General features: G+C 41.5%; 1 protein-coding gene across 2 annotated transcripts in view; it reads right to left on the reverse strand.

The window, feature by feature from the left end:
• zmym2 (zinc finger, MYM-type 2) overlaps positions 1-14,854 on the reverse strand; it is a 39,212-nt gene extending 24,358 nt beyond the window's left edge. The window contains exons 1-6 of one of the 2 annotated variants that reach the window (XM_023289823.3): positions 14,767-14,854; positions 7,070-7,765; positions 5,764-5,932; positions 2,074-2,228; positions 1,295-1,443; positions 289-451 (exon numbers count right to left, since the gene is read on the reverse strand). In XM_023289823.3, coding sequence (XP_023145591.2) covers positions 289-451; positions 1,295-1,443; positions 2,074-2,228; positions 5,764-5,932; positions 7,070-7,750 — 1,317 coding nt within the window. In that variant the 5' untranslated portion in view covers positions 7,751-7,765; positions 14,767-14,854. Of the gene's footprint in view, positions 1-288; positions 452-1,294; positions 1,444-2,073; positions 2,229-5,763; positions 5,933-7,069; positions 7,766-13,822; positions 14,401-14,766 lie in introns of those variants that run through there. The other variant, XM_055015300.1, reaches the window with a different exon arrangement.
• Positions 14,855-15,169: the final 315 nt, after the last annotated feature.

The following is a 15,169-nucleotide window of genomic DNA, read 5'->3' on the forward strand; positions in this document are numbered from 1 at the left end:
ATGGATTTGGGAAAATTTATGTCACATGATGTATGCTTCAAGCCACGAGATGCAGAGACAATGAATTTGCATATAAATTGTGCAGGTGTATCTGATATATTGTAAGTAACTGTACACTGCTAATGCGTTGTAATCTGTCTTCCTTCACTCTTATTTTGATGTTTTGACTCATTGCCACTGAAATATTCATTCCAACCTTGTGACAGCATGAATGTTGCTCTACTTAAGACTGACAGGTAAATGGACAGGAAGAGATTGCGTGTTCTTTGGTGTGTCAGACAGACTGACCTCCGTGAGTTTGCCGCAGACTGTGCATTTGGTTTTGAGGCCTGATTTGGGAGGATTTTGCTTGTTCTCATATGCACCTAAACAGCCGGTGCTACAGAACTCCTGGAAGGACTCGCTGGAGTCGACCTGCGCCACGATGGTACCCTTCATGTTTGTGATATCCCTGCAAAACAAACACAACATTGAGCACAGATTTATGAAAAACTCTACAAAAAATGTGACTCAGTTGATAAAAAGATTAGCAACAGTATTTGTATTATTTCAATATTGTGTTTATAAGTTAACAGTCAATTAGTAATGCGGACAAACTGGAAATTAATTTGAAAAATGCACTAATTACAACCCTTTGAACCCCAAAACTCACTGGTGGGTTAGAAAGACATGATATACTTTTTAAATCACCACAATTACATCATTTATTAGAGTAAGAAACTGTCAAAACAGGAAAAATAGTCAAATTTTCAAGTGTCTGATGGTCCTTGAACTAATCTTGGGTGACTTTTGATTTTGGGGGGCAAAATTAGGCAAATCTAAAGTACAAAAAAAAAATGAAAATGTAAATTGTAAATTATCTATAGTATGTACAACTAACATTTATTTTCAGTATTGCTAATGTGTGGGTACTTGAAAACATGTTGATTACAAGTTTTTTAAATTTTTATAAAGTAAGTAATCAAACAAAATTAATTTTCATGACATATGCAGTTAAACCTGTGCCATACTACAAAAAAAAAGACAGCTTTAAGCTCTCACTGCTTCTAACCATGACTGTGCTGTTTTAATTGAGGTGCACGACATTGTACTGTAGTGAAAAATAAGCCAACAGTGAGTAGCAAAAGCAGAAAAGACAGAGAAACTGATTGGTGTTCGGAGGGTTAATTACTTAACTGAAATTCAAACGGTTCATCATTAACATCCCACTTATTTTCAAAGTATTCCGAACACTACATGTACAGTACAAATCTAAATTCAAACCACAAAAAGCCTCCTTCAGTGCGAGACTCACTTTTTGCACATGGTGCAGCTCTTCTTGGGGGCGGGTTTGTGTGAGAAGGCAGAGAGACAGGTGGTCGAGCAGAACAGGTGGGTGGAGCCTTTACGCTGGTAGGCCGTTTGGCCTTTCTTCAGAGGCTTTTTACAGTTTGCACAGGTCACCTGGAATGAACAAACACACTAGAGACTTAACTGGAGGAAAATTGCTCCAAAGCAGTAAATAATCTATCACCTTATTCAATTAGCTGCCGGTAGAAGTAGCAATATTCTGTGCATACATGTTAAACTTTCATACATCGACAGAGAACAAAAAATACAGCTGATGAGTCAAAATAGGGTATTTAAAGAAAAAAGGAAAAAAAAAACATTTCAAAAATTCTAATTGTACAAACTGCCATAGCAGAACAGGAAAATTGCATTCAATGGCTAATATAGGAAATGTACTACAACTCAAAGGAAAAAAGGCAATGAATGCAAGAAGTTTTGTTAAATCTCATTTGTTGTCAGGTAAAATCAATTTCTAGACTGTCTACCATCTTAGTATCGTACTGACTAATACTTACAGGGAATTCTGCGACAACTAACAGTTTTACGTACAAAATATGTACATATTATAGTTTTACTGCAGTGAGAGCTTCCCGCAGCTTTTAAACAGCAGCACTTATGAATCTGCTCAGGTTTTGTTTGGTAGCAGTGTGTTTGCACATATGCTTTCAAGTCGAGCATATTCCTGTAGGCAGTGAACTACACCTAATGTAAGTACACACGACCTGAATGACCAGAGTGGATTACCTTGACTGTCCTGGGCTGTGGCTGAGAGCCTGAGGAGGAAGTAGATGAGGAAGACTGGCCTGGAGGTTTGGGCAGCGAGGTGGCGGGCGACGGGGAGTCCACCCCCGTCTGTTTTTGGTTGCGGGGGACTGAAGCCGACTGAGATATCCATGAATCTGGAAGGAAAAAGGACAAAAAAAGTTAAGTATGTGGACAACACTGTCTACATACAGGAGCTTTATGAAATTATTGTTCGGGTGTTTTTATGCTAGGACTCTTAGTTTCACCTGAGAGAAAAGCAGAATTTAAACAGCAGCATCAAAGGCCATTGTGGCGAAATGGGAGCAAATCCCAGCTAACAGGTTAAAAAATCTTGTAAACGTCCTCTCAGAAGAGAAGAATAAACTCTTGGGTGTCTTCTTTCAGCAAGCTGCTTATTAATTTATTAATCCATTCAGCCATGTCTTTCTTAATGTCAGAAGCCTGAACATTTCCTGCATTTGGTTTATCATAACATGTTTTAGATTATTCATTTGTTGTTGAGTTTTTTTTTCACCTTCATTGGCCAGATAATGGTATGGAAATGTGACATTTTCAATCAAAAACGCTGCAGGCTGCATGTGGTGTGCCCCTTAAATCTGCAGTGCATCTGCGCCACATAAGAGCCCCGTAAGTATCCCAGCAATGAAAAAAGATAACATTTTACAGCTTTTGGAAACACCTACTAAAGCTGCCGGCGAGCAAATAGCATCGCGCTTGCTGTGAGCACCAGCAGTTCACAAACTTGTTGCATTTCGAGCCAAATCGTGGTTTGTTGTTTTAGTTTGTTGTGAAACTGGTGTGCAGATGCAGTGCAGAACGGAAAAAAACAAATGCAAAATGATTCTGATGCACAGGATTAAATTGCAGATATGAAACGATAATAACCATCCACAAGCCGGTTTAGAAGAGTAAATTACACTCAGCAGCACCATCTAGAGTATGTGTAGAGCCTGTTAGGAACACAAAACCGTCTCTGGTCCGGTTGCAGTGTCCCACCCTCTCAACTTCAAACCAGTATGCATGCAAATACATGAGAGTATTCACTATGAAATCAACTATGGGAGTTGTATTTAAACTCCTCATAGGTCTGCAATGTTGAATATTTTGCTGAAGGGGTTTACTCGTAAGTCTATGTTCTAATTTTACAGTACAACATGGGGAAGAGACTTGTTTGACTTTAGGATGACTTCACAAGCTGCCGTTGTATTCCTTGGTAAGCATGTGACAGAGCATTCAAACCAAAAACAGAAATGCTAGGATAAAAACGCAAGGGGCTGCACTGGCTGGTGCAAAAATTCAGTTGCTCGTGAGTCTGTGACACAGCACCACCCAGGAAGCCATTTGGAGTTACAGAACAAAGAGTCTGAAGGCTTACAAGCCCCCAAAACATTGCACAGTTTGTGTTCATGGATTTTTTCCTACATAGAGGAATTTCTAGCACCCCCAAACGAGTTTCAGTCACCAGCACCAAAATGATAACAATTAACAGACAAAAAAAGTATTTTCCACCAGTTTTCTTAACCGTGGTTTTATTTATTTAAGTATAATAGACATTTTGTTTAGCAAATTATCAAAAATAGCAGGAAAATGCATTGATTTTGGTCAACAATAACAGAAAGACTAATTGTCTGTACTGTGTGCATGTTAGTCATGTTTACTGTCACATGTTATCACCACTCAAAGGTCCATTCTAAGCCAGGAAAATCTCCATTTTATAAAACTGTGAAGAAGGATTTTACAACTCTGGAAAAATTGTCAGTGAATATTTTATCCTCTTTTATGATGATCCTGAGGTAAACACAAGCAATCCACCAAGAACGTGCGTTTGATTAGTCAATTCTGTGTTTTGCCAGACAATGTTTTACTGTAGAGCTGCAATCGTGAGTTTGGCTTCTCGTAATTAAACGCGATGGACTGCGATACTGACATTTTATTGGCTTAGGGCTGGGCGATAAATCGATTTTATCGATTAATTCGAGTTCGTACTTAATGTCGATTTGCTTTAATGAAAATCGATTTTCTCATCAACATCCGCCACCAAGGCCTTCCCGCTGGGCTCCCGTAGTTCAGAGTTTCTTAATTGCTCCAAAACTGAAAATGATTTTAAGCTGTGACTTCATCATCTGCAGTATCCAGAAACCTGAATAACAAGAAAACATACAGCAGCAAACACAAAAGTGCAACACGAACAGTATAAGTTACATCGTTAAACAGAAAACCCTTACAGTTTCTTAACAGGTATTTGGGCCCAAATTTTAAGGCCAAAGATCAAATGATGAATTCTTGGACTGTATCCAAGTTAATGTGCAGTCCTCCACTAATTCTGCTTTTCCTCTGAGTTAACATGATTAGCCCTCTATTCCAAATGAAGTTGGCAAATTAACAGAGAAATACAGCAATTTTTCAAAACCTAGTGGTGAAGCAGAACACTGTCTGTTTCACATAAAAGCCACGAGGAGGGGAAGAGTTGAGGGCTGAAGGGACACAACAGTGGAGGCAACATACAGGATCCATTGATCCAAACCAAACATTAGTTAGACCAACTTTAACCCGTAGAGAGTATTGGAGAGTTAAGCCTATCTCTGCTTGCATTGAACGAGACGAAGTGCACACCTAGGACAGATCTATCGCAGGGCTAACACAAAGAGACAGACAGCCATGCATGCTCACATTCAACCCCACGGACAATTTAAAATTATTAATTAACCTACCAGAAGCTCATCTCATTTCACTATTTTCAGCCTCCTCCATCCTCCTGCCTGTGATCCGAATATCAATCTTAGTATGCTATGTTCAAGGATGTCTCAATTCCTAACATGCATCTTGAGGAGGATGCACAGGCGTATCCTTGCTGCGTCCTTTGTGTAAGGCTTTTTGTTATCAGTAACGTATAAAAGAGGCATGACATACATCTGGAAAATAGAAACCACATCAGGAGCAGAACCAATCACTCAATCATAATATATGTCACTACTATGTTTGTATAGTACTTTATTGTATGTCTGTGTGTTAAATAAAGAAAAATGTGTAACATCACACTGTGCCACGCTGTGATGTGAATTTTAAGTAATTATATACTGGAAGTTGCCATAAACACTGTACTGCTCATCTGACAGAGATCGTAAGCTACAATGGTAGGCTGCAACAACACAGAGGACAGATGATGCAGCTGTGTCAGACATCATATTTAATTGATGTTGCTTTAAAATGACGGCTCCAAGGTGAGGATGTCTCGACTCTGCTCTCCTCCTGTCTCTACCTCGCCTCCTCCGTTTGGATCCCATCATGGTGGGAGGGACTAAGACGTAAGGAGAGGAGTCGAGGATGTACAAACTAAGAAATGAGAACTGGGGAGTGTCTTTGAACTGTGAGAGGAGGCCAGAGCACCTGCAGAAAACTCAAGCACAGGAAGGAACAGCATGTTTGAACCCAGAACCTTCTTGCTATGAGGCGACAGTTCCATCGCTGCACCACTGTGTATTATATCTGTACCCTCTTGCCACTTTCATTTTGTTGTCGACTAGTTTGAGGCGACAGTATATTACATAGAAATTCTGTTAGTTTGCAGTGACCAAAAGCAAATGTGGAGCTTAATTTTTGTCAACTGTAACATTTTACCTGTGAAGCAAATTGCAGAAACAAATTTGTTCTAGATAATAAATACGCTACCTGCTCTGTTGTGTGTCCCTGTGTCTCCATTCTGTACCAGCTGGCCCAGGGGGCCTGAGCCCCGCCCAGGGTTGAAGGAGGCGGTTGGTCGGCCAGATGGGGTGTCTGGATTCAGGCTGAACGCGTTACTGATCTGCAGACCATTTTCCTCTGCCTGGCTTTCACCCTCCTGGACACACAAGTTGTTTAGGTTAGGGTTTGTCCTTAGCGATGTGCATCAGAAAACAAGCTGACAGGGAACCAAAGACACATGGATGTCAATTGCCTTGCAGTGTCTGAAGCCTGCACAGAATCCAACCTCATCTAAGTAAAGTAACTGCCAATGCATCTTTGCTAAATAAATATTGGCATAACATATCAGCTCTCGGCAGCTTCATTACAAAGACATCATTATCCACTTTGCCAAGATTAAACCTGCTATGCCAGAGAGAACACCTGCTTCACCAATGTTTACTAGTAGAAAACATCAGAAGAATGAGTTCTCCCTGAAATTAGTCAGAAGGAAATAAAACAATTATAATTTAAATAAAATAATATATTAATAATGAACCCCAAGTGTTTTTTTTAGCTCCTGTCACATTGCTACACATTGTGAGCTCACTTTTCACTGCAGTATAAAGTCCTGCCCCTCCATGGAAAAAGCACAGCCATTAATACAAGAAGAAAAAACTCAAAACCATGTTTTGTGGGATATAAAAGTTATCATGCCACATATTAAAAAAAAAGAAAGGATACAAATACTAAAAAATTGGAATCAACATGTTCACCATTTTTCCAAAAGCCCACAGGTGTTACCATAAAAATGATGGCTCTACATAGTGTAGATATTCCACTACGCACATTTAAAATTTGTCTCTGTACTTGTCTCTTATCTGCTCTGTGTAAACACCGCCTGCATTTCAGCTGAAAAGTCTCTGAATTTTGTCATTGACTGTTTATCACAGCTGAGTCAGTCGTGCTTTCTTGGTAGTGCCAAGGAGCACAGAATATATAAAGAAGTGATGATGGAAAAAAGTCATGATTTCTAGTTGATATTTGGTTAATAAATATACAGTGAAAACTAAAGTCATGCATGATGAGTTCAGAAAGTTCCAAATTCTCTCTATGTTAATAGTTTCTGGCTGTGATGAATGGTCTAATTCTGGCGATTTTTAAAAATAACATTCCTTCTAAACTCTACGGCAGGTTTTGGGGATTAGAGGATTAATAATGATACCTTTTAAAAAAACTCACAAACACTGTAAGAAGAAGAGAAAGCAAATTAAGAACTGAGATGCAAAACAAAATAACTTCTGAGGATTCTTACCACTGTGATGTCTGCTGCTCCTTCCTGCAGTGACGTCACTGAGGTTATCATCAAGTTCATGTCTGCCTGATCGTCCACTGGATGTGGTGGAGAATTTACTGCGCTTCCTTTCTGGCTACTGGAGCCCAGTGTGGTGACACTGGCGATCTTGATCTCTGAATCTGGCTCAGTGCTGCTGAGAGCACCTGGTGAGTGTGACGCACACGAGCCTCCAGGGGGCACCAGTGAGGGGGAGGAAGTCTCTTTCTGCTCAGAGTCCTCCTCGTCATCAATGACAATAGGCTCTGCTGTCGTGGTTGGAGGCTTCGGTGGTGCTGCCACCGTGGATGCGTTGGAAGACGCAGGAGAACTGGGAGTCTTGGAAGGCATTGCCGTCGTGGACATGTCTACAGTTGCCACGGCAGCAGCCGGCTCTATGCAGTCTGTGCTGGGCGTGTCCTGGGAGAAGGTTGTGGCAGAAGGCTGGGGAGCCTCCTCTCCGACAAGAACCACATCATCGTCATTGTCCTCTGTGCCACCCTCCTTTGTGGCTATATCTTCCGTTACCATGGAAACTACCTCCCCAGACTCTTCGGAGGGGGGTGTGGCCGGGCACTCGGGGGAGGGAGTGGCATCCATGGGCTCCACCCGCTCCCCTGCCTCTTCCGCCACGACAGGGTTTGGTTCCGACTCCCCATCCATCACTAAGGCAACCACCTGCCAACACAAACAAAAGCCAGTTTGGGTACAATTAGGTGAAGGCAGCTCCGGTGATTAGTTTTAGGATGTCTGACAGCTGTACAGGTGGCTCAGGTATCCCCAGAGGCAGCCTCCCCCACACACACTCACTGCCATTGTTATATCTACCATTTCTTCAATGTTTATGTCATCACTGGCTTATTTTTGTTAACCATATTAATCACTAGATAGGTGATTTTTTTTTTTAAATCTTTTTGCAATTTGGGTGAACTGACCTTTTAAAACATTTAAGCTAGTTCCAGATATGAACATTTCACTTCAAAAATCCAGTTACAACCTCTGATTTCATTGGATGCCTAATGGTCAGAGCAAATGCTTTGTTGAAGCTGGGGCAGCGATGTGACCATTTCTGCTGTTACCTAATTTAGGTTATTGATGTCCATTCAAATTTTAAAAAAGCACACGCGCCGGAGGCACAGAAAAAAAAAAAGATGGGTGTTACAAAAACACAGGGTGAACCCTCAATATTACAACAGTCAATCAACAGAAAAATAATGGGGAGGTACTTAATAATGATGAATAATGACGTGATAAATGAGTTTTTACAAAATTAAATATCATTGGGTTTTGGACAAAACAAGATGTTTTCACAATCTTCTGATAAGCATGCAGAAGAAAACGATAATGATTTCTACACTGTATTAATAGCAACAAGAAAACTGTTTGAGCCAGTGTTTAATAGCTACGCTTAATACCAGTTCCTGACCAACCATTCAGCCCCTTAAAGTCAGTGTGGTGCAGTTGCTTTAACATAGCTGCCCTTTGTGAACCTCCAGGTCGACGTGCTTTTTATATTTAATTGGTGCCAAGGTGAAATGATTGCTTTATACTTATTATTTATGTGTAAATTTATGTATTGAGCCCATTACACATTGAGCACATCATATTACCTGTGTACGTTCATAAATAGGCTAAAGTAAGGTGCATAAATTCAAAATAAATTGCTCTTTTGCTGATTATTATTTAAAAATAGTTAAAATGATAATTATTAATATCTGTCTGAAATTAAACAATTTATCACAATACATTTCCTAGCTCTCAGAACTTTTATTGACCCTGCAACTGATGGGAAAATGGAAAAAAATCAACAGCCGAATCAATAACAAAAATAGGCCCTAATTGCAGCCCTACACAATAGTTTATTCTACCTGTGTGAGAACTCCTCAGATGTGAGTCAGTCCACTCCAGCAACAGCAGGTCAAGAAGTTCACTTCAGTCCACTTCCTTAATTTTATCTATACTTAACGCTGAGGCTTCAAACATCATTTATCACGTTAATGAGGACAAATAACAGCAGCACAGACATGAAACCTGTTAACACTGGTGACTTTTCTTCAGTGTGTCTCTGTATTCTCACAACTAAATCAGCGGTGGAACCTGAATTATGAAAGATGACGGTAGAGGGCTTTGCGCCCCGGAGTCGAACCTTTACGGTCGCATTTACCGCAACGCTCAGCACATGCAGGGGTGGAAGTGACGTCTCCATGACTGAACGTGGACTCCTAAGAAACGCTACGTGCCTGCCCAGCAACGAGGACAATTCTGCTCCTCCTCACTGTCAGGTCTCCTCCACTCATCCTCCTCCTTCTTGCATCTCGTGCTCTGCACCTCCTAACCAACCACCCGCCGTCCTACTCCTCCTTTTACCTGCTGCCTTTCACATCCCTCCCGCCCTCCCTGCTCCTGCGTATGGCTCCACACAGCTACTCTCTTGTTGCCCTTGGCAACCAGTGAAGCTACACCTTGGTTACCATGGTGACGGTAAGGCCCACCACCACAGGGACTTGTTCTCTGTGCTCTACATCTGGGTGCTGTTGAGTTGGCCAACACAGTGTTTGAATGATTTAGACGTATCAACCTGTGTGATGCAGGATTAAGTAATGGCTCTGCATTGCTCAATGTGAAAACGCATGTCCCAGTTACTAAATGTGAGCTTTCTAACTATCTTTGCAAATCCAAAAGAGAAGAAATAATTATTTTTTTTTTAAAATGCTGCAGTCTGATTTGGTGCCACATTCAGGACCAAATACTATTCAAAGCACTTTTGGGATGTCTGCACTTTCTATATTGATCTGTTTCTGTCAAACTCTCCTTTTCATGTTACCCAGCAGTGAGGGTGGCTGTAAGCCACATATCACATCACTGCTGACAGCTGCAGCACAGAAACACACACACACACACACACACACACACACACACACACACACACACACACACACACACACACACACACACACACACACACACACACACACACACACACACACACACACACACACACACACACACACACACACACACACACACAAAACACACCAACAGATGGAGGCTCGCAGACGCACTTCTGCGCAGACAATGATCTTTGTAGCTTTGTTATTCACCACAACAGTCACCCAGAACAGGAAAAGCCTGAGCGCACCTGAACACAGCCTTTAGTGCTGTGATACAGCGCAGTATATGGTACAGAGGAAGCCAGGTCACTGCTTTGACATCACTGTGGAGGCCATTTTGGCCCCAGCGCTGTGGGGTGCATCCAATAAAAATCTCAGCGCTACAGCGGCATCTTTGAGGACACAAGTTGAGTATTCACATCTGTCACTTCTTTGACACGTTAGCTTCACGAACAAGTTGGTTTTGCTAGATTTCCGTATAGCAGTATATACAGTGGCATATTGGTTAGAAGCTTCATCTTCTGCCAAGACTGTGCAGATCTGAGCTCAATGTGTGACAGTCTCTGAGGTGCTGCGCTGTCCAGCAGTGATCCTGACCTCCCTATGAAACATCACATGGCTACAAACTGGGACACATCTTTCTATAACCGGTGATGATTCCTCACAGCAACTTCCTCACCGTGTAAAATCTCACAGCTTTCTACAGCTGTGTATAAATGAGTTCTGCACTATTTAGGTGCACAAACATTTTCTTGAAAGAACAGATCCAAAACTTTCCGAGACTCAAGTCATTCTCCACATGTTTGCTTTAGGTATTAAAAGAAAGCATCCTGCAGTGTCTGTTTTTCAAAAAGAGAAGGTTGATCTCCTACTAGTGGTGGCAATTTGATCTTAATTTACTTGGCATTCACATCAAAGGAGGTGGACAATTTAACAAACACCTTAAATCCAGTAATTGGAATCCTGCATTGGGGTTGAAATGTTTTTAATTCTAGTGTCACCACAATACAAACCAAAGTCCAATACCTTAATTGGAGGTATAATGACAAAAAATATTCTTCATTCAACAAATAAAGCCAACAATCTCAAAGCAGATGTACAAGAATAATATAACAAAACTGTCTAAAACCGGGTTGTTATTCATTATTTTCTTGATTGATTGATTTTAGTCTATAAAATGTCAGAAAATAGTGTAAAATGTCAGTGTTCTCCAAAACCCAAGACGACATCATCAAATGTCTTGTTTTGTCCACAATCCAAAGATACTCAATTTATTATCATGAAGGGGGATAAAAAAACAGAATAGATTCGATTTAAGAAGTTAGAATCTAGAGTGTAGGCTTTTATTCTAAAAAAAAAAAAAAAATCCTCAAACCGATTGTTTATCAAAATAGTCAACAACAAATTTAATAGTTGACAACTTTTCAATTAATTAAGTCTAAAATTTAACTTAAAATGAAAAACAGATTCACAAATGATCAAGCGATTAAATGCCAGTTTTCAGTCACTCAGCGCTACAGACACATTTGGGTCAATAACTAAAATGTATTCATACGGAAAAACTGAAAAAATTCCGACAACAGATGTGCAGGAGCAGGGATGACGTTCACTGGAAGACATTTAATGGGATATTTTCTCAAAAGGCATTCTCAAAGATGGTGAAGGTGAAGTTTAATCACAAACTGTCTCAACAAAAACCAAACAAACATTAAACAGTGGCCTTTACAGCAGGGCTACTGTGTTGTTTTATCAGACGTTTCAGTTACAGGTTACACTACAATGAAAACAGCAAAAACACACTTAAAACGACAACCAAACATTCAAAATCCATGAAAAAGTGCAATTAGGAATGTCTGAAATGTGCACATTTGAAAAACACTTCTCTTAAAAAGACAATTAAAAGATATGAGCAACTTGAAATGTGGTTTACCAATAACTGCTAATGAAACTGCATCCAACAACACTAACGGTTTATGTTTTTACATAATTCAAGAAACATTTACAAAGGAAAGGTTTGTTTGATTGCAAGTCTGTCACTGTATTTCAGTCCCAGGTGAAAGGTAGGGCGGCAACAAACATTTATTTTCATTACTACTTAATCGCTTTGTTAATAAGATGGCCCAAAATTGTGAAATACGCCTGTTACAATTTCTTGCAGTTTGGTTTGTCCAACCAGAACACAAAAATATTGAGTTAACCACTGTGTACGAGAAGGAAAAGCATCACATTAAGACATCTGCGAAACTAAAACAGGCTTTAAAAATGGCTAACACGACTATTCGAAGACCAAAACACTTGCAGATTAAATAATCGGCTAATCGTTGCAGTTCTAATTTAAAGTATTTGGTGTTTTCAAAGCAGTTAAGACCACAGGTTAAACTACATATTATGCTAACAAACTGTTTATTTTTGCCCCTTATTCTTTCATATTTGCATGTTTTGGTCATAAGTATAGGAGTTAAACTGATGTAAAATGTCAACTGCTTGTGTAACAGTTCATGTAGTAACTGTGCTTTTTATTTAGGAAAAACACTGCTGTTAAACTTGACTGCTGCAAACACAGGAAGAAGGACAGAGCACCAGAGCTGTATACAGTGTGTTTGCTGATTATAAAGGACTGCTGGATTATAAAACGCTGAAGCTGAATGAGGAAGAGTTGCTCACTGTGACCATGTGACAGGAAGCACAAGGCAAAACAGAATGACATTCAAGATCAATACTGTTCTTGACTGTTCCAAAACAGGATGGGATACCAAACAGTTCTCCAAATCTGCTGCAAAGTCTAACTTAGGCTTGTATTTTTTGTAGTTCTCACCCAGGAGACCACATCTGTAATGGTGATAACACATCTGTTTGGTGTTAAGTGGCGTCAAAATTTAGTAAGAACACCCAAAAGGCACCCCTTGTCCACGTGCACCACCTCCCCAAAGCCAAGCTGAGCAGCAGAAAAAAATTTTAAAAAAAGCATCACAGCTTTGTGGCCTGATATTACACCAACGGAGGAATCTATGTGCAAAGAGACACAGTGGTGCTCTGAAGGGAAAAAATAGCCTGGTCTAGACTCGGTTCAGACTGCAATGCAGAGCTACGAGGCAGCCTGCATTCACGTGGATGAGAGCAAAAACGAAGATCCAGCATTAATGAGCTCCGACATGCAACCTTGCTCCCAACGTCAACACCAGGTGGACGGAGAGGTGGGCCGGCGCCGCGCAACCAAACACTCAAATCAGCGGCTGCGCCACACCGAAGCCCCTCAGCCACATCACCACCACCTCATGCATAGGTGCTCGTCCACCTCTCCAACAGCTTGCGCATGAAGCCAAGTTGACATTTTTCCAGCGGGTCACAAGGTGCAGACATGCAGCCGTTTGCGCCAGATAACATGCGACTAATATCATATTCAAATTAAACGCCAGAGATTATTATATAAGTCTTATGTCACTGAGAAGTGATGCGTAATGCGCAGCCACCAGAACATCCCCCAAACCAACTGATGGGCTGCAAAAAACCCCACAAAATACAGCCCATTCCGGTTACCTGGCAGCTGGACGCACAACTGCACAGCTGAGGAGATCTGCTGGGAAATATTAGAAATTACCCATACAAGGAGAGCCAGGGGCCGCTGGAGCCCTGCTGGCCGTGCCCTTGATTAGTAGCACGGTTTGAACGGATCACCACAGCTCCAGATCCGGTCCATGCACCCGGTTACCGCGGAGGATATCCGAGCTCCTGTTTTTTTTTTTTTTTTTTTTTTTTTTTTTTTTACAAACTTGGCAAAAAATGGAAACCGGGTCCAAAAAAAAAAAACTTTGATCAAGGACAATATAAACACAACCGGCACTACCTGAGCTGCGCAACGCTTCCATAAATAACCCGGGTTAAAGGAGGAGGAGCGGTTTCCAAGTTGGGGTCCAGGAGAAACGTGGTTCAGGGTGTTCCGTTCCGTTCCCACCCCTGCCCTTCCTGGCGCAAACAGCCATTGGATTAGCGGCGGATCGAGGGGAGGAGAGCAAACACAGACTGCGCCATTGTTAAAACACCACCAAAAATAAAAAATAAAAAAAGAATTTATTCGCAAGAGACAGACTGAAACAGGAACACTCAAAAATAAAACAGCCCCATGTGTTATTTAACGACACAACCCTGCTGTTTTTGGTTCCCGTTGTTTTTTTCTAACCGTGCCGCCAAACCAGACCCGGAATCCAATTTAAAAAACCCCGATTTTTATGATACCTGTGACGCCGGGGTTTTAATTGGAAAGTTACCCCGCACGGAGTCCACCCTGGCGCAATCAGTGGCAAATATACCCGGCCGCCGCAAGGGGCGCCATTTTCCAACCGTATTACATGAAGTGTCTTCATTTGTGTCATGCGGCGGTAAACAACGAGCCGCAAAGAAACCCCCGCATCGTGTTTACAGGAGTTTACCGTGAACCGAGGCCACGTCCAAGCCCCGTTTTTTTTTTTTTACCACGGCCAGATGAAATTTGCCCCCCCAACACACACCTCCCTCCTCCCCCGGCGGAAAACAGCACTGCCTGCCGTCCGCCATTAGGGAGCCAACTGAACAATACTGGAGACGAGAGGCGGCAGCGGTAGCGGCGCACAGAGCGGCGCAGAAAATCTGTTAAAATTAACTGTTTATTGAGCCCTCAGTGTGCCTCCATGGCCCGGCGAGGCTCCGGGGAGACTCCCTGGACGTCCGGCCAGAGCCCCGCACAAGTTCCCCAAACTTTGACCAATTAGGCGTGAAAGTGGAAGATAAAAACCGTCTGTGAAATTCGCTTACCGGAGTAGAGCTGGAAACGGTGTAGCGCCACTTTTGTGCCTTGACATTAATCCCGGGGAGCGCCTGCGCACAACGTAGAACTTTCCACTTTCCGTCCGGAGATCGTCTATTGAGCAGATGACTCACTGCTCATGGAATACACCATCTCTGGTTAGAATTAGATGACTTTATTAACCCTTAGATGCATGAGTGATTGGACCCTACACTCTTCCATAAGTGGGTTAAAAATGACCAGAGTTTTTATGTCATTTTTTGTCATTTTGCTTAAGTATAATAATTTGTATTATTGTTTGCATTATTGGCAAAGTGATGAAGTCCTTTTGTGCTCCGTAGATGTACTGAAAAGATAGATAGCAGCTTATATACAACAAAAAAATGAAAAGACAAAACAGGCAGATTAGTA

The sequence above is a fragment of the Amphiprion ocellaris genome, chromosome 11 (genome assembly GCF_022539595.1).
Source record: "Amphiprion ocellaris isolate individual 3 ecotype Okinawa chromosome 11, ASM2253959v1, whole genome shotgun sequence".
NCBI lineage: Eukaryota > Metazoa > Chordata > Actinopteri > Pomacentridae > Amphiprion > Amphiprion ocellaris.